General features: G+C 38.3%; 1 protein-coding gene and 1 pseudogene across 1 annotated transcript; one reads left to right on the forward strand and one right to left on the reverse strand.

Annotated features, from left to right (window-relative positions):
• The first annotated feature begins 901 nt into the window (after positions 1–901).
• LOC113905198 (olfactory receptor 52K1-like) lies at positions 902–1,825 on the forward strand. The gene has a single exon (XM_027562170.1). The coding sequence runs from the start codon at positions 902–904 to the stop codon at positions 1,823–1,825; it is 924 nt and encodes a 307-aa protein (XP_027417971.1).
• Positions 1,826–15,305: 13,480 nt separating this feature from the next.
• Positions 15,306–16,263, reverse strand: LOC113905196 (annotated as a pseudogene).
• Between the last annotated feature and the right edge of the window lie 4,415 nt (positions 16,264–20,678).

A 20,678-nucleotide genomic window follows, 5' to 3' on the forward strand; every position in this document is an offset into this window, starting at 1 on the left:
AAAGGACAATTGACACTTGAATATGAGTTTAAACTGCACAAGTCCACTTGCACACTGATTCTTTTAAATAAATACATGTAATACTACTACATGATCCAGGGCTGGTTTCAGGTACAGACGTGGAACTGAGGATACAGATGACTGACTAAGGGATTTGAGCATCTGAGGATTTTAGTATCCATGGTGGGTCCTGGCACCAATCCTCCATGCATACCGAGGGAACACTGTATTTCACAAATGAAAATATTAGTCACTCAGTCGTGTCCAGCTCTTTGTGACCCCATGGACTAGAGCCCAGCAGGCTCCTCTGGCCATGGGGTTTCCCAGGCAAGAATACCGGAGTCGGTTGCCATTTCCTTTTGCAGGAGATCTCCCTGACCCAGGGATCAAACCCAGGTCTCCTGCATTGTAAGAGGATCTTTACCATCTAAGCCACCAAAGAAGCCCCATTTCACAAACAGTCTTGAACAAATTAATTTTCAAGAGGGCTAATACAGTTAAGGTTAGATTCATCTGATTGTGAATTTACTTACGTTACAATTTTTCTTTATCTTACCGGTCCAGAGTGCTTCAGAACCAAGACTAAACATCTTATCTGTGAATCCTGTGACTCACAGAAATAGAATAAATGTCTCTACCTTTTTGTTCATAAAATGGTTTGTTCATAAACCTTTTACTGTATTGATCACATGGGAAATTAATCATTGGTTTATATCAGTTTCTCCCCTATTAGAATGTTAATCTGAAATTAGGAATTAGGTCCTATTTATCATTTTATTTTTAGAGTATAAAACATTCTCAAGATTTATATTAATAAATGAAGTCATCAGTAAATAGATGGTCATATGAATATGAAAATATACACATATTCTGCAACTGAACACAACCCGTATTTTTCATCATGTCACTACCAAACAACACCAGTTTTCATCTCAGTACCTTTCTTCTCCTTGGCATTCCAGGGATGGAGGCCATTCATACTTGGATATCAATGCCCTTCTGCCTTGGAAATTTCTCCATTCTATTTATTATCAGAACAGACTCCAACCTGCATGAGCCCATGTACTTCTTCCTCTGTATGCTCTCTGTGGCCGACTTGATCCTTTCCACTACTGCTATGCCCAAAATCCTCAGCATTTTTTGGTTCCATGACAGGGAGATCTATTTTGAAGCCTGCCTTGTCCAAGTATTTCTCATTCACTCACTATGCAGCATGGCCTCAGGGTTTATCTTGGCCATGGCCTTTGACAGGTATGTGGCAATCTGCAATCCTCTGAGACATTCCATTATCCTGGCACACAGAGTCATCCAGAACTTGGGGCTGGTTACTATCTTCTGTGGAGTTGTGCTTTATACTCCTCAACCCTTCATGCTTTGGTGGCTTTCCTACTGCAGAGCTAATGTCATCCCTCACAACTACTGTGAATTTATGCCCCTGATCAAGCTGGCTTGTGCAGAGACCAGGATCTGCAGAACATACAGCCTAACTGCTGCCTTCTTCACTGGAGGTTTAGATCTCATATTAATCCTCTGTTCCTATGTTGTCATCCTTTTCACTGTCTTCCATCTTCCATCTGAGGCTGCTCAGCTCAAGACCATGGGCACTTGTGGATCCCATGTGTGTCTCATTTTGGTAGCCTATACTCCAGTATTTTTATCCTTCCTTACTCACAGGTTTGGGCACCACATGGCTCCTCATATTCACATCTTTGTGGCTAAAATCTTTGTCCTCATCCCACCCATGGTGAACCCAATGACCTATGGCATAAGAACCAAAAGGATCAGAGAATGTCCTCTCCAACTTTTCACTTCTCACAAACTCTAAAACAATCAGCTTTTATGGAACAAGTTTCTATGACTTATGGGAAAAAAAAAAAGATATTAACCTTCTTTCTAGAAGCCTGAATCTCTACATATTCTATTTGTAATATAAAGTATTAATTAGCATTGATTTAATGTCATTCTCAGGAAACTTGCTTAGAAGATGACTGACTTAGGTGATTTATTCTTAATGTATTTGCTTGATAATTCAATTTCTCCACTTTTCCGTGATCTTTTTCATTGTGTTTGCTTCCACAATACTATTCTGTTGTTCCATATTATGAGCTTCAAGAGACACTGGTATGATTCATTATTTTGACTTTCACTAAGCTTAATTAATTGTCTATTTCTCCTAGACAATAAAACTGAAAATACTTTAAATCTAAAACCTCAGAAACTGGGATAGTTTTAGCTAAATATCTTTTGAGAAGACAGATGAAGAAACTATTCTCTCCAGATTACTTCCTGGAATTTTGTGTGGCATATTACTATTTCCTCAATCTACCTAGAATTCTTATAAGTTTTCTAAATAATATCTAGTCCAACAAAAACTTCTCCAGAAGACTTCATGAATCCAATACTGTCCTACCATTTTCCCTTTTGTTTCCTCAATTGGTTCAAACTGATTAAACTGATTCACTGAAAATATATATAGTTCTTTCTACCATTATTTTGTGATCTTGCATACTCTATTTACTCACAATATGTATTATAAAACAGAGACATTGTATTCTGGCATTTCTTTATAAGTCATTTTTCTAGTTACTCTTGACTGTGATATTGTTCATTCCTCTTTCTTTCCGAAGTTTAGTTGCAGACTAAACTTTTGTATGGAATATCATGCATTTATCATAGGTATATAACTCATTTGGGGCATACCAAATCATTACGGGTACCTAATACAGTATAATGCTTTTCTTTGAGATATACACTATTCCTGATAATGACCTAAGCAGTTTTGTCATGAGGCCATAGTAGCATATATTACCAAATTATTCAGTAACCTGAGTACCTCTCTGTTAGTAGTTCTTCAGAATCATGTTACTTATTCTCTTTAAATTTTGTTTTCTTCTTTCTGAGCTAGTGGGTTATCAGACATCAGGTCTACATGACCCCTTTCTGTTGACTGCCCTATGATTTCATATCTCTTCCCTCAGTAGTAAAGTGTTAACTCTGTGCTCATATTTCTGGTTGTATAAACTTATTTTATTGTCATCCATTTCATATTATCTTGGTTAGTACAAAAATTACCTGAATATTCTAAATTCTAAGAGAAGCAAAAAATGTATCATTTAAGACAACTGGCTCTCAAGTGATACTGCTCAGTTTTGAATCCAAAAACAACTACTTCCTAGCTACGTTGATTCTCATCAAGTTATATTATCTGGCTTTCTCAGTTCTGAATGGTAAAATGGAGATATCAATAGCAGTTACTTCAGAAAGTAATTCTAACATTTAAGAATATGCCTATAAGTTAAAGCCTGGACTTAAGAAACATTATCCAGCAAGAGTGCTTACTTTGGAATCCCAATGTTGTAAACTGGAAATAATTGGAACATTTGAGGTCTATTTTCACTAATTCTGATGATGTATGATAAAAACTTGCCAGCGAATAGAAAAGAGGGAGATTCAAGAAATAGGAAGAGTCCAGTTAGAAAAGCTGATGAGTTCTTAGAATCATTATCATAGTTATGTTTGTACTGAGTTCAGGCAAGTCTTCTTAAGAAGAAACTAATGCTTTGGCTCATGGATCAACCCTCAGAGGCAAAGCTTTTTATGTGTGAGAATTATAATTAATATTGAAAAAATATATTTGATTATTTCTAGAGGGATGCCAGCACACATCCTGGAGTAGTGAGGAGCCCAGGCTACTAATCACACTGTGGTTCAGCCAGCTGCCTAATTAAAGAAGATTGAGTGAGTGAATGTACACTAAAAATCTACTACGGCCCAGATATGACCTCATGTGTTTAGGATGCAGAAACATACAAGACTGATATGAAACATACAGATTCCTTATATAACGTGTGTTTAGAGAGGAAGGGACATTTGGGAAGCTGTATGAACTATTTAATACACACAGTGAGCAAATACTTTTGTATTGTGAAAATCTGATATAAAAATATATGAGACATTCCAAGGGAACAGAAGTTAGGCTACTCTAGATGGAGTGATCACACTGTCTCTGAGAAGTAATCTGAAATATAATGAAAATATTTTCTGAAAATTTAGGGAAAGAAATTCATGCAAAGGGAAAGAGTAAGCAATATAAATAAACAATGGCACCCCACTCCAGAACTCTTGCCGGGAAAATCCCACGGATGGAGGAGCCTGGTGGGCTACAGTCCATGGGGTCGCTAAGAGTCGGACACGACTGAGCAACTTCACTTTCATTTTTCACTCTCATGCATTGGAGAAGGAAATGGCAACCCACTCCAGTGTTCTTGCCTGGAGAATCCCAGGGATGGGGGAGCCTGGTGGGCTGTTGTCTATGGGGTCACACAAAGTCGGACACGACTGAAGTGACTTAGCAGCAGCAGCAATCAACATGCTGGACAACTTGAAATTACACAACATATGTCAATTATAACTGAATAAATATAATCAAGAGCGAGAGGATAAGGCAATTTGTACATAGTTGTGATGCTGTGCTTTATAGTAAGAAACAAGCATTTATTTCTAGCCCCTGTTTCTGGCACAGAGCTTTTATTTATTTATTTATTTATTTATTTTGGGGGTTGGCAAAAGAGTTTGTTCACTTTTATTTTTTTAATTAAATTTATTTAAATTAGAGGCTAATTACTTTACAAAATTGTATTGGTTTTGCCATACATCAACATGAATCTGCCACGGGTGTACACGTGTTCCAAATCTCTTAAAATTTCTTGAGAGGTGAGAGCAAGGAAGAGTCTTTTGTTACCTTAATGAGGTGACTTTTGGACCCAGCCTAAGGAGGGGGCTAGTTGCTAGTGAAGCCAACAATGTTATTAAAGAGATGTGACTTTCACTCCCTCTCCCTGCTACCTCCAGGGAGGGGAGACTGAAGTCTCATAAAGACATTAAAAAAAAAAAAAAAGGTTCAGAGAGCTTCTGGGTTGGTGAACATGCCTGCAAAGGATGTGGAAGATCCCTACCCTTTCTGGATACCTTGTCCTAGGACTCTCTTCTATCTGACTGTTCTTGAGCCATTCTTATTATCTTTTAATAATAAACTGGTAACCGAGTTAAGTAAAATAATTCTCTGAATTCTATGAGCTGCTCTAGAAAATTAATCCATCCCAAGGAGGGGGTCATTGGAACTGCCAATGTACAGCTGATCAGCCAGAAGCCCAGATTATACCTTGGTTTGCAGGGGGGCATGGTGGTAAGTCTTATAGGACTGAACCCGTGACTTGTGGGATTTGAAACTATCTCCAGGTAGATAGTGTCCAAATTTAGTTACTTTATAGGACACCCAGCTGGTGGTGTGTGGGGAAAACCTCTCTTCCCTCATCGTGGAATGGGATGCAAAACCATAAGTCATGGTTTCATATAAGTAGTTAGTGGGAGAGTGATGACAACGTGACAAGATTCTCTCTGGATTTTCACCCCTGTTTTCCATTACTGACAGGAAACATCTATTTGAATCCATCATAGACTTCATGGACTGTAGCGTTCCAGGCACCTCTGTTCATGGAATTCTCCAGGCAAGAACACTGGAGCAGGTAGACATTCCCTTCTCCAGGGGATCCTCCCAACCGAGGGATGGAGCCAAAGTCTCCTGCATTGCAGGAGGATTCTTCATCATCTGAACTACCAGGGAAGATCATAGACTTCAGTATGATGGAAAACTGCATGCATTTCTTTACTTTGATGCTGCTGTTGCTGCTAAGTCGCTCCAGTCATATCCAACTCTATGCAACCCCATAGACCGCAGCCCACCAGGCTCCCCCATCCCTGGGATTCTCCAGGCAAGAAAACTGGAGTGGGTTGCCATTTCCTTCTCCAATGCATGAAAGTGAAAACTGAAAGTGAAGTTGCTCAGTCCTGTCTGACTTTCAGGGACCCCATGGACTGCAGCACACCAGGCTCCTCTGTCCATGGGACTCTCCAGGCAAGAGTACTTTCAGTTCAGTTCAGTTCCGTTGCTCAGTCGTGTCCAACTCAGTGACCCCATGAATCGCAGCACGCCAGGCCTCCCTGTCCATCACCAACTCCCAGAGTTCACTCAGACTCACGTCCATCGAGTCAGTGATGCCATCCAGCCATCTCATCCTCCGTGGTCCCCTTCTCCTCCTGCTCCCAATCCCTCCCAGCATCAGAGTCTTTTCCAATGAGTCAACTCTTCACATGAGGTGGCCAAAGTACTGGAGTTTCAGCTTTAGCATCATTCCTTCCAAAGAAATCCCAGGACTGATCTCCTTCAGAATGGACTGGTTGGATCTCCTTGCAGTCCAAGGGACTCTCAAGAGTCTTCTCCAACACCACAGTTCAAAAGCATCAATTCTTCGGCGCTCAGCTTTCTTCACAGTCCAACTCACACATCCATACATGACCACAGGAAAAACCATAGCCTTGACTAGACGGACCTTTGTTGGCAAAGTAACATCTCTGCTTTTGAATATGCTATCTAGGTTGGTCATAACTTTCCTTCCAAGGAGTAAGCGTCTTTTAATTTCATGGCTGCAGTCACCATCTGCAGTGATTGTGGAGCCCAGAAAAATAAAGTCTGACACTGTTTGTACTGTTTCCCCATCTATTTCCGATGAAGTGGTGGGATCGGATGCCATGATCTTCGTTTTCTGACTGTTGAGCTTTAAGCCAACTTTTTCACTCTCCTCTTTCACTTTCATCAAGAGGCTTTTGAGTTCCTCTTCACTTTCTGCCATAAGAGTGGTGTCATCTGCATATCTGAGGTTATTGACAGTTCTCCCAGCAATCTTCATTCCAGCTTGTGTTTCTTCTAGTCCAGCGTTTCTCATGATGTACTCTGCATATAAGTTAAATAAGCAGGGTGACAATATACAGCCTTGACAAACTCCTTTTCCTATTTGGAACCAGTCTGTTGTTCCATGTCCAGTTCTAACTGTTGCTTCCTGACCTGCATACAGATTTCTCAAGAGGCAAGTCAGGTGGTCTGGTATTCCCATCTCTTTCAGAATTTTCCATATTTTATTGTGATCCACACAGTCAAAGGGTTTGGCATAGTCAATAAAGCAGAAATAGATGTTTTTCTGGAACTCTCTTGCTTTTCTCATGATCCAGCAGATGTTGGCAATTTGATCTCTGGTTCCTCTGCCTTTTCTAAGACCAGCTTGAACATCAGGAAGTTGACGGTTCACATATTGCTGAAGCCTGGCTTGGAGAATTTTGAGCATTACTTTACTAGCATGTGAGATGAGTGCAATTGTGTGGTAGCTTGAGCATTCTTTGCCATTGCCTTTCTTTGGAATTGGAATGAAAACTGACCTTTTCCAGTCCTGTGGCCACTGCTGAGTTTTCCAAGTTTGCTGGCATATTGAGTGCAGCATTTTCACAGCATCATCTTTCAGGATTTGAAATAGCTCACCTGGAATTCCATCACCTCCACTAGCTTTGTTCGTAGTGATGCTTTCTAAGGCCCACTTGACTTCACATTCCAGGATGTCTGGCTCTAGATGATTGATCACACCATTGTGATTATCTGGGTCATGAAGATCTGTTTTGTACAATTCTGTGTATTCTTGCCACTTCTTAATATCTTCTGCTTCTGTTAGGTCCATACCATTTCTGTACTTTATCAAGCCCATGTCTAATTTTCTTGAAGAGATCTCTAGTCTCTTTGCTGCTGCTGCTGCTAAGTCGCTTCAGTTGTGTCCGACTCTGTGAGACCCCATAGACGGCAGCCCACCAGGCTCCCCCATCCCTGGGATTCTCCAGGCAAGAACACTGGAGTGGGTTGCCATTTCCTTCTCCAATGCATGAGAGTGAAAAATGAAAGTGAAGTTGTTCAGTCGTGTCCGACTCTTAGCGACCCCATGGACTGTAACCCACCAGGCTCCTCCATCCATGGGATTCTCCAGGCAAGAACACTGGAGTGGGTTGCCATTTCCTTCTCCAATGCATGAAAGTGGAAAATGAAAGTGAAGTCGCTCAGTCGTGTCCGACTCTTAGCGACCCCATGGACTGTAACCCACCAGGCTCCTCCATCCATGGGATTTTCCAGGCAAGAGTACTGGAGTGGGGTGCCATTGCCTTCTCCGCTAGTCTCTTTAGGACAGTGCAATTAAACTAGATATTGAGTCTCTGTGATGAAATTATAGTGTACTTTTTTTTTTTTCTTTTTAGCTCTTCAGTTTACTAAATATTGAGCTAATATGCTGGCTGCATAACAGTAAGAAATATACCAAATTTAATATAGCCATTAGTGTGTGTATATATATATATATATATATATATATATTATGATAACTGGAACAGCACCACCCACCTTGAGGAGTTGAGGATTAAAAGCCTAGAACCAATCCCAGGAAATTTGGTGAGGAAAAAAAAAAAATGTTTAAAGATTTTATAAAGCTAACAATAATAATAATTCCCTCCCTGGAAATAAGCTAATTGTAAATTTGAAAGTTTGAGTCTTGGATGGACTATTTATGTTTGGGGACATTCTACATTATTTCACTGAACAAGGAGTTGATTCGATCTCAGTTTTGTTGTTTCTGTCCCCTATCCTTCAGAGTATTCCAGTACAACAAAGTCTCAATCTGGAGACTGTGTCCACGGTACCAAAAACCCTTCCGCCAAATCAACTGGAGTTCAGAAGGATGTTAGGAGAGATTTACTAACTTGTTCAAGAGTCCCTGCTGGCTAAATTGGGTTTTAGAAGTGCAGATACTTTTTGTTGCCAGCTGAGAAGGAGGAAAAACCAGTGGAAGTTGGTAGGATAGGGATAAGAAAGGAAAACTTTGTGACTGAGGGAAGGGGATAGGGAACTGACTGTAAGAATGTGTTGGCATAAACTTTTAAATATAGTTGAGCAACTGCTGCCTTCATTCTTTCTAACATATTCTGATATAATCTGTGTGCAGTTCATATATCTGTTGACACTTTTGCTATTCTTTCTGTGCACCTGAACTCTTTACTGTCTTATATCCTATTTACTGATTTATCAAGCTTTATTTTCTTCATGTTTTCTTTCTCTTTCTCACTTTTACCTCTTCTTCAGTCCTTTCTAATCAAATTTAAAGGCTGGATAAATGCCCCATCCTAAGCCTATTTTTGGCACAGAGAGAGAAAGGTAGCTGAACTTACCTTAAACTATTCAGAAATTATCCTCACCAATTACAACCTAGTAAACACAAGCATATCACTTGTTTTCTTCCTTTAAGCAGAAGGTAGTCCTAATCATTCTAGAAAGGTGTAATCTCTAAATATGTAATGTATATGTCTGTGAAAATCTCTAAGGATAAGGGTAACAGATGCACTTCATTATGAATATTAAACACTCATCCAAATATTCATATGCAGTGAGGATCAGGATATAAAGCCGGTTGATTCCTGATGTAAGAATTAGCCAACAAGCTGAGATATGTCAGAACCAAGTTCGCTACAGCTTTCTGACTTATCATTCTCTTATCAACAGGTTCAGTTCAGTTCAGTTCAGTTTCATCGCTCAGTCGTGTCTGACTCTTTGCGACCCCATGAATCACAGCACGCCAGGCCTCCCTGTCCATCACCAACTCCCGGCGTTTACCCAAACTCATGTCCATCGAGTTAGTGATGCCATCCAGCCATCTCATCCTCTGTCGTCCCCTTCTCCTCCTGCTCCCAATCCCTCCCAGCATCAGGGTCTTTTCCAATGAGTCAACTCTTCACATGAGGTGGCCAAATAATTGGAGTTTCAGCTTCAGTATCATTCTTTCCAATGAACATCCAGGACTGATCTCCTTTAGGATGGACTGGTTGGATCTCTTTGCAGCCAAGGGACTCTCAAGAGTCTTCTCCAACACCACAGTTCAAAAGCATCAATTCTTCAGTGCTCAGCCTTCTTCACAGTCCAACTCTCACATCCATACATGACCACAGGAAAAACCATAGCCTTGACTAGATGGACCTTTGTTGGCAAAGTAAGGTCTCTGCTTTTGAACATGCTGTCTAGATTGGTCATAACTTTCCTTCCAAGGAGTAAGCATCTTTAAATTTCATGGCTGCAGTCACCATCTGCAGTGATTTTGGAGCCCAGGAAAATAAAGTCTGACACTGTTTCCACTGTTTCCCCATCTATTTCCCATGAAGTGATGGGGCCAGATGCCATGATCTTCGTTTTCTGAATGTTGAGCTTTAAGCCAACTTTCTCACTCTCCTCTTTCACCTTCATCAAGAGGCTTTTGAGTTCCTCTTCACTTTCTGCATAAGGGTGGTGTCATCTGCATATCTGAGGTTATTGATAGTTCTCCCAGTAATCTTCATTCCAGCTTGTGCTTCTTCCAGCCCAGTGTTTTGCATGATGTACTCTGCATAGAAGTTAAATAAGCCAGGTGACAATATACAGCCTTGATGTATGTGTACTCCTTTTCCTATTTGGAACAGTCTATTGTTCCATGTTCAGTTCTAACTGTTGCTTCCTTGACCTGCATATAGGTTTCTCAAGAGGCAGGTCAGGTGGTCTGGTATTCCCATCTCTTTCAGGATTTTCCACAGTTTATTGTTATCCACACAGTCAAAGGCTTTGGCATAGTCAATAAAGCAGAGATAGGTGTTTTCCTGGAACTCTCTTCCTTTTTCCATGATCCCACAGATGTTGGCATTTGATCTCTGGTTCCTTTGCCTTTTCTGAAACCAGCTTGAACATCTGGAAGTTGACGGTTCACGTATTGCTGAAGCCTGGCTTGGAGAATTTTAAGCATTACTTTTCTAGCATGTGAGATGAGTGCAGCTGTGCAGTAGCCTGAGCTTTCTTTGGCATTGCCTCTCTTCGGGATTGGAATGAAAACTGAACTTTTCCAGTCCTGTGGCCACTGCTGAGTTTTCCAAATTTGCTGGCATATTGAGTGTAGCACTTTCACAGCATCATCTTTCAGGATTTGAACAGGTTAACCAGTAACTAACTGTTTTTTTGCTGATCCATCTTAAGTTATGTAAATCTTGCAACCGCCAGCATGTAGGCATTTTAGCTTCATTTAATAGGTGAGAAATCTCAGACTTACAGAAGGGAAATTATTTAATCAAATTTACATGGCAATGACCAGCAGAACTTGACACTTCTTTCTAGTGCCTGCATCTAAATACTATGAGGTTTCCCACACACTAAACTCTCAATTAGCTGAATCTAAGTCATAGAAAAGAAATATGATTATAATATTCTTGTTCATCTCCTTCCCAAATTCCTTCAATTTAAAAGCCACTCCTTGCAGACAGTCATCCATATTCAAATTAGGGATAGTTTTCTAGATAATTCTTGTTTCTTTCTTGAAATACTTCTTTTTTCCTCAATTGAGTAATTACTATTATCATTATTTTTACCTTTGACTAAATATCTTAACTCACATCTATTATCTTCTCTCTTAGGTGTAGGATTAAATTCTCCTTTCTAGAATGTTTTTTTAAAGTTATGTGTCAAAACTCAAGCTGCAATGAACCATTTTCCTTTTGTTTTTTGACCAGGCCCATGTGGGATCTTAGTTCCCCACCAGTGATCAAATTCACACCCCCTGCAGTGGAAGCTGGGACTCAACACTGGACCACTAGGAAACTCCTACCATATACCTTTTCAAAACACACATACACATGCATCCCCAGAAATACTGTTCTAATACATTTTATCTGTCTAATGTAGCTGTTCTGTACAGTGATTTGAAGTCTCATACAATTTTGAGGAAAGGGACAAAAATAAGTTCTAATTTTATAAGTGAGTGGACTACATCAAAGGAAAGCTACAATAGTAACACATGCCACTGTAGCTTTCCATATGAGCTCTTCCAGTCTTTTCATGTCATTAAGATGATAGCCTCCAGTGTAGAGTAAATCCACTTTCACAATGGTGATAATTCTCCTAATATTGGTAATTCTTATTTCTACTGAGTATTTCAATGTACCAGACTATTTTTTATGTATAGATATAGAGACGGATATGGATATATAAATATACACTTTACCTACCTACTTTAGGTGTGTTGAAGAGAGAGAACGAGCTCTTGATTATAGTGTGTTTAGACTTGGAAATGGCAACCCACTCCAGGATCCTTGCCTGGAGAATTCCATGGACAAAAGAGCCTGGCAAGCTATAGCCCATAGGGTCACAAAGAGTCAAACATGACTGAGCAACTATCACTCACTCATTAGACTTATTAAGGTGATATAGCATGGTGACAACTTAGTATAGTAAAAGATGACAGATTTTGTTCTAAGGAGTGATGTGTATAAATCAGTTCATTTTACTTGACAATTCTCTGTTGTTTTATAAACCTGAAAATAAATATTTATGTGTATGTGTATAAATTTGTGTTTTTCTTGACAGTCATTCACAGGAAGACAGTTAAATGGCAATGCTCTATTTGCCTATAATCAGAACAAAAATGAGGAGGATATGTACATTCCGTTCAAAGAGATACAGATTAAGAGAATAACCCTAAGAAGTTTTCTGTGACTTCATTAAGAAAACCCCGAATGCAAGGTTATTATTTTCTGTTACTGGAACCAGCAAGAAGAGAGAACAGGAGATGACTATGGCATTAGAAATGGTTTTGGGAGACAAACAGTAGTAAGAATACAGAGATCCAAAGTTGTCTACACTCTTACACTTTTCACATTCATGACATGTAAGTGTGCCCAGAATATACCACCCATTGTCAGAGAAGAAAATGGGATAATCTTAGGAACTGAGATGACTGAATATAGAACTGTTTAACTCAAACTGGACACTACTACCCCTTACACACACACACACACACACACACACACACACACACACTGACTTGACCTAATCCGTGGTGAACTTTATTTAACTATCTACTTGATAATCTCTGGAACTATTTTCTGACTTTCTAAACTCCTTAGCCGTGGCTAATTAACTATTTCCTACTCCTATCATAGCACTTGTCACATTGATTTCAGTGTGTAATATAATTCAATATAGTGTAATTGTTAAGAATGCAAATGCGGTACCAAACTTCCTACATTCAAATCCTGGTTCAACTTGTAACCATCTCTGTGATCACGGGAAAATGATATAACTTCTCTATTACTCAGTTTCCTTATTTGTAAAATGAAGATATTAAGGTGACAAACCATGTTTAGTTTACATGATAATTTAATGTGTTAACATATATAAAGAATTTAGGAAGGGCAATGAAAATGCAATTTCTATACAAGTATAATTAGATGTTATTACACCAAAAACAAATCTTCCTATGTTTCAATCAACCTTATCAAACAGCTGGAGCAAAATATTTCTACCCTACTCTTGATGTTTATATATTGTAAAGCCAGCCTTCCTCTATACCCTTCTCCCCTATGTACTAGGAAGAAGCAGTAGATTGGAAAATTTAGTAAGAATAAACTGAGTAAGTTTAATTAAGACAACTTTACCCCCCACCCCTTCCTGGAAGGGAGGCTTTCTAATAAAGTCAATGTTCTTTGGTGTTCCTTCATGTGATGAGCCCTCTTATTCTGATTAGGAATACACACTTAACTCTGGGGGTTAGTTAGAGTGATTCCTGACTCACAAACCAAATTAAGTCTTCAAAATGGTCTTTATCACTCTGGACAAGAATACTGGAGTAGGCTGCCATTCCCTTCTCCAGGGAATCTTCCTAACCAAGGCATCAAACTCGGGTCTCCTACATTGAAGGCATATTCTTTTCAATCTAAGCCACTAGGGAAGCCTCTTATCACTAAGACAGAAAATTTTGAACCCACCTTTTTTTTTTTAAAAATCGATCTTTTCAGGAATCACATGGGAAGGAAAGAATATATTTATTCTGTACACCTCTGAGCCCCTGAAACTTATTACAAACCTTACCTTATGGATCTCTCTACCTCACAATGAATTCTGGTCAAATATAAAATACTGGCTAAATGAATCTAAACTGAGGATGACTATGATGGATGGAATGAACAGCAAAGAAACTTCAGCCTTTGAGAAGCTGTTTTACAGAGATTTCAGTGAAATTTGCCTGCATACGGAAGGAATCACTGTGAGACTGTAGGAAAATTATGGCTTCAGAGCTCCACAGACCCCAAATCCTAGCTCCTCTACTCACCGGATTATTGAATATATCTTTGTTGAGCTGTTTCATACGGGTATTTACAATAATTAACTCTACAAAAATATTGTGAGGGTTAAGTAATTATGTATACAAACCATATAGTGAAGAGCTTGGGACCAAGCAAATGCTTAATAAATGTTGATCTCTTTATATCCTTAGGTTGAGTCAGGGTGAAGTACTTGACTAAAACATTTTTCCAAACATTTTCCCACTGGTCAACTAACTTCTCTGTGCCTTAATCTGCATAGCTGTAGCTCAATTTTAGCTACATCTAAGAATCACCTAAGAAATTTTAAATCATGGGTACTTGAACACTAACCCCACTATAGTTTTGCCTTCTGTAGGATTTCATTTAAACAGAATCATATAGTATGTAGCCTTTTATCATTTAGCTAAGGTCTATGAGAGTTATATATGCTAAACTATAAGACATCAAAGAAAGCAATAGAATTAATTGACAAAGAGAAAGTATTAAAAATTAATGACAATTTGGTCAACAGATTTTTTCAAAGGCATAATAAGTTCCAAAAGACTGAAGGATAATAACTTCAAAGGCTAATAAAATGTATAACTGGAGGACAGAATTGTGTAGCTAAAAAAATCATTCAAGAAGGAGGATGAGGGACTTCTCTGGTGGTCCAGTGGCTAAGACTCCACGCTCCCAATACAAAGGGCCTTGGTTCAATCCCTGGTTGGGGAACCAGATCCCGCATGCTCCAACTAAGACCCAGTAAGGCCAAACAAAAATAATAAATTAAAAAAAAAAAAGATTGAAGATGAAATAAATAAATCTTCAAATGAACAGATAACAGAAAAGCTAGCATCAAAATAATCTCACTAAGTACTGTCAAGTATGTAATTAAGAAAAAAGGACATTTAATCAAGAAGAAAGGACTGAAGAAAAAATAGGAAAATTTCTAAATCTGATAATGTCTAAAATGATAAACAAATAGATATATGATATATAGCTTTTATTTTTTGCCTCATATAATTCTCCACAGATTTTGTTAGTTTTCTGGGCTATTATAGGAAATAATATTTTAATACTTTGAAAGAGAGTTCTACTTGGTAATATATCTTCCTTAATGTAATGACTGTTATAACACAGAGTATACCATTGGATGAGTTACTTCCCACAGAAAAATCTAATCCTTCTGACCATTAAGACAGGGTCTTCATGAAAAAAATAAAAACACAACTTTTAAGATAGAAAATATATTATTTGTTCATTTGTTCACATCACTCAACAACTAAGAGGATTTAGTCCAGAAATTTTGAAAACCTGAAAAATTTAAGAAACTTGTCCTGTATCTTCTTGGTCATTACCCCACAGATGATGCGGTTCAACATGTTTGAGTCTAGGAGATAAATGTCCACAGATACGTGGACATGGGGTGCCACATGATGCCCAAACCTGTGAGTTTAAAAAGAGAAGAAGGCTAGAGTATAGGACACTAAGACTACACAGACACGAGAGCCACAAGTACCCAAGGTCTTGAGTCGAGCATTCTTGGATGGGAGGTAGAAGACAGTGTAGAATATGAGGACATATGAACAAATGATCAATATGAACTCCACTCCCCCTGTAAGAAATGCAATAATGAAGCTATAGGCTCTACGGATTCTGGTCTCTGCAAAGGCAATCTTGATGAGGGCCATGAACTCACAATAGGTGTGGGAAATGATATTGGTCTCACAGTAGGGAAGACACCATAGAAGGAAAGGGTGAGGAAAGAGAAGTGCTGTGCCCCGGAATACAATTGCTAGACCCATCCCCCAAGTTACAGAATGGGTCAGAATAGCAGAGTGTCTTAATGGATTACAAATGGCTACATAGAGGTCAAAAGCCAAGGCCAGGAAGAAGCCAGACTCCATGGTGGAGCAAGAGTGAATCAGTAACACTTGGGTGAGGCAGGCTTCAAAACAAATCTCTCCATCATGGAACCAGAAGAGGCTGAGAATTTGGGCACAGCTGTAGTGCACACAATAAGGTCAGCTACAGCCACCATGCAGAGGAAGAGGTACATTGGCTCATGGAGGCTGGAGTCTGTCTTGATGATAAACAGAAGAGAACAGTTTCCCAAGAGGGCAAAAGGCAGCCCCAATGAAAGGGGATGGAGATCCACATGTGAGCAGCCTTCAACCCAGGAATGCCAATGAGAATGAAGGCTGATGGATGGACGTCAGTCTTATCATACACTGGCATAATCAGTGTCAGATATTTAGCTTTCTCTTCATGGATTTTCCTCTAAAGCAAACAAACAAAACCTTAAAAAACTTTGAAACTTCTGACAAACATGCCAAATATAGGGAATTGCAGGTAGTGGATTGCAGGTAATTACAACATTTGTAATTTATTTAGATAGAAAATTTTCATCATATGACTCTCGGATATTTCATAACAATCCAAACCAACTTTTTGGTCAATCCAATGTTAGACTTGGCTTGTGCCTAAGACACTGATTTCAAAGACCTCATTCTTAATATAATCAATTGCCCTAAGGATGTGATCATTTATTGCATTGCATTTGTATATGTGAGAAAGGGAAAGAGGATCCTGTGCATAACATTAGAAAATATGATCACCATTAGTTTTATTATGGATGTTGGTTGAAAATTTCCTTTTAAAAAATTCCACTAAGAAGCTGGCTCAAATATAAGTTTTTCTCTTACTAATTAACACTTTTCCAATGCACTTTCAATATATGTTATATCTCAGAGGTACAATTATCATTGTTAGATAAAAGCTCTCTCAGTGACACCCTGTTCTATCGATAGTGTAGATATACTCTGAGCTAATGCATTTTGAGCTAATGAACTTCCCCTCTTTTTTTTCCCTACAATGAACATTTATATCCTGTTTTTAAAAACATTTTTTAAATTAATTTATTTTTTATTGAAGGATAATTGCTTTACAGAATTTTGCTGTTTTCTGTCAAACCTCAACATGAATCAGCCGTGGATATACATATAGCCCTTTTCTTTTATCTGTTATGTGTGGATCCATCAAGACTTTCATATTTATCATGCACCTTAGCATTCTGTCTTTTATTGCTCTGTCTCACTGTACCATTTAAATATACCATTTAAAAATACTTTCTTAATGGAAAATAAAATCTAGTCCTCACTGGCAATTAGGAAATTGAAAATTACAATAATATGATACAAAACACATATTATATTCTTAACCAAAAAAATATCAAGATTGGTGATATATTGTAGTGACATTTGGGTTAAAGGACAACTTTTACACTCAATTGGTAGGGGTGCAAACTGACCCAATTTTAGAGGGAAATTTTTTAGTAAACATTTTTACTAAAAATAATATTTTTGGTAGAACATTTTAACTACTTGCCATCCTAGAAAATAATTTTCTATATATACACGGAGATATATACAGTGTTTTTCATTGTAAAACTGCCAATGATAGAAGAAAAAATACAAAATTCAAAATGTCTCTCAATAAAATTAAGTTAAAAGTTGTGGCAAATTTATATTATTTATTATTAAGCGGTAATCAAAATAAGGTATACTTAACTAATATAGAAGAAATTCAAAATTTTAAAAATGCACTTAAATTTGTTTTCTATTCCCATATTAATATACATATATATATGTGTGTGTGTATAAATATGCATGTAATATATAGAAGATACATTCTGTAATATAAATTATTATATATATATGTACATATGTATATTCAGTTCAGTTCAGTTGCTCAGTCATGTCTGACCCTTCGCGACCCCATGGACCACAGCACGCCAGGCCTCTCTGTCCATCACCAACTCCCGGGGTTTACTCAAACTTATATCCATGGAGTCAGTGATGCCGTCCAACCATCTCATCCTCTGTCATCCCCTTCTTCTCCTGCCTTCATTCTTTCCCAGCATCAGGGTCTTTTCAAATGAGTCAGCTCTTCGCATCAGCTGGCCAAATATTAGAGTTTCAGCTTCAACATATGTATTTAAGATAAACAAATGTATACTGAAAATTTATGCTGAAAACAATCCGAAAGGATACACACTCAAATTAGGAGTCATCTAAAATGAATGATGGATGGAAAAGAGTGGAGAAAGAATAAAATTGAGCTGTAACACTATGATTTGACTTTGTAAATAGTTTCCGTGGACTCAGTGTATACATGTGTTACCAGAATAGTTTAAGGTTAAGGTAAATTAATCAGTAATGAAGAGTTAAATTGTAATCTTCATAAAAAAATAGAAACAGAATTACAAATGAGAAGTGGCCTTCTGTGTCTTGCAAAATATCATGAAATTTTTCTAACCTCTTTAATTAGAAACTTTTCTCACATCTCTCTGCATAAGGAATTGGTCACTTATTCAATTCATGAAGGTGGTGACCCTGTGTTTTGTTCATGTTTCTTTACACATCCAACCTTCAGTAATTTTTGGTTAAAACTGAAGACTCTACTCATCTGTCAACTACCCTGAGATTACCTTTCTAGTTGCTCTGATCATCATTGACATCCCTCCTCAGTGTCCTTATGGTATGTGCACTTACCTGCCTTCTATCTCTTGTCATACTGTATTTTACATTTCTGCATATTTTTCTCCTTTATTATATTACACATTGTTACTTGGCAGAGACAATATCTTTTCTGATGTTTGCTGTTTTTTCAATTAATGAATAAAGAAAAAAAGAAACAAGATGTAAGGGAATGCTATTATTTTTGTTAGTAATTTAAATAAAGGATAACCAGTAAGTTGTTATAAATTTATGACACCAGACACTATCCCCAACTTCATTTATCAACCATTTCCTGATTTTGATATTAACTCTTTCACACATACCAAGGGATCCGTCTTCAGAAAAATTGAATTTTGTCAATATTTTGTTTCTTATTTGATAACAGGATGGAAAGGAAGAGGAAATAGCATGAAACTCACACTTGCTGATGGAAGAATTAAATATATGGCCTATAATGTCTTCTGGCTAAATCCTACTTCCTCTATCATTCTTTACAATAAACAAGGAAACAATCTAACAGGAACTGAGTATCTACTAGAACTATGTAAGTTGCATTGCAGGTGTTACCCCATTAAGTCCTTAAGGAAACTGTGACATGTCTCATCATGTCTGACTCTTTGTGATACAAAGAACTGTAGCCCACCAGGCTCCTCTGTCCATGGAATTCTCCAGGCAAGAATACGCAAGTGGGTTGCCATTTCCTTCTCCAGGGGAACTTCCTGTCTCAGGGATAGAACATGGCTCCTGCACTGAAGGCAGATTCTTTACCATCTGAGCCACCAGATGGTTTTCTTATCATGACACAAATAAGAAAACAAGTTAAGAATGTTCATTTGCCAAAACCTATACTATACGAATTCGTGGACTATAACTTGAAACCAAGCATAATCACAAAATTTTTAATCTTTGTATTAGCCATTAGAATATATATTCTACAGGGTTTTGTAAATGTAAACTGACACAGTGCAGTTAAGATGGCTTTGAATATCATGGACCGTTGATTACATATCATCTATTTCTAAGGTCTGTTTAGAATATAGGGCTGATAGCTCCACACTCTTATCCTTTGCTTCATCAGCCTTCCTCTGAAGGAATGAACTAAGTAGGGAAGTTCACACAGAAATTTACTTTTAGGAAAGTTGCATCCTGGTCACAACCTTTAACAGAGTAGAGATGTTGTTGCTTCTAGGCCAGAGGAAGTCTTTTCAGGGGCCACAATTCCAAATAGGTTCAATTGCCTCAAGAATTCATACACCAGCCTGTTTTACAAAGCCGGTCTACTCGAACTGGAGACCTGAGACCTTCCATCTGGCTACTGTCCACTCAGCCCAAGACAAATGAGAACAACTGCACACTGCCTGAAGTCAGCAGCAGTTCTGGGGGATAAGCACCCACCTTACTGAGGAAGCCTTTAGTTCTCTCATGACTCACAGATTTTTCCAAATGAGCTCAGGTATAGACATGTAGACATGTTTCCTAATGTGTAAGACTCCCATGGGCATTGCATGTGGATAGTCTCCCTGTGGGGTCAGAGAAAGAAGCCATTGGGAATTGGAGATCTTAGTTCAAAATTCATGTTTGAAGACTTTAAAGGCAATATCTTAATAACAACAGAATCCAGGATGGAGTATGGAGGGAAGTGAGTCTTCCTTGTCTCTGGAACCTGCCCTGCATCAGGATTGCTTGAGTCTCAGAATTTTTTTTCCCCAATATTCTGTGTATTAATTGGAAAAGGAAAGATTATGTCTAGTTCTTGTTTTACATAATACCTTTGTATTTTTAACAAGATAATGCATATTAACATGCATCTCCCTCCAGAATCTTGAGAGTTAATACAGAGCAGTTGGATCAGTCACCAAAATTGTCCAGATGGTCTTGTGTTGTGCTAATCACTTCAGTAATATCTGACTCTTTGTGACCTCATGGACTGTACCCCATGAGGTTCTTTTGTCCATGGGATTTTCTCGACAAGAATACTGGAGTGGGTTGCCATTTCCTTCTCCAACATATGGTCTTAAATGTACATTATTCTCTCAAGGATATGTCCTCGGTTACTCCTGGAATGAGAATAATGGGTGGATTTTACATTCCAAGAGCAGCAGAGAGGGTAAGGAAACTCTGACTCCCTTAGTCTAGCTTCACAGT

Source organism: Bos indicus x Bos taurus, chromosome 15, assembly GCF_003369695.1.
Source record: "Bos indicus x Bos taurus breed Angus x Brahman F1 hybrid chromosome 15, Bos_hybrid_MaternalHap_v2.0, whole genome shotgun sequence".
NCBI classification, from domain to species: Eukaryota; Metazoa; Chordata; class Mammalia; order Artiodactyla; family Bovidae; genus Bos; species Bos indicus x Bos taurus.

Excerpts from the sequence above, each read along its gene's own strand:
- LOC113905198 (XM_027562170.1), top strand. The coding sequence starts at position 902 with ATGTCACTACCAAACAACACCAGTTTTCATCTCAGTACCTTTCTTCTC.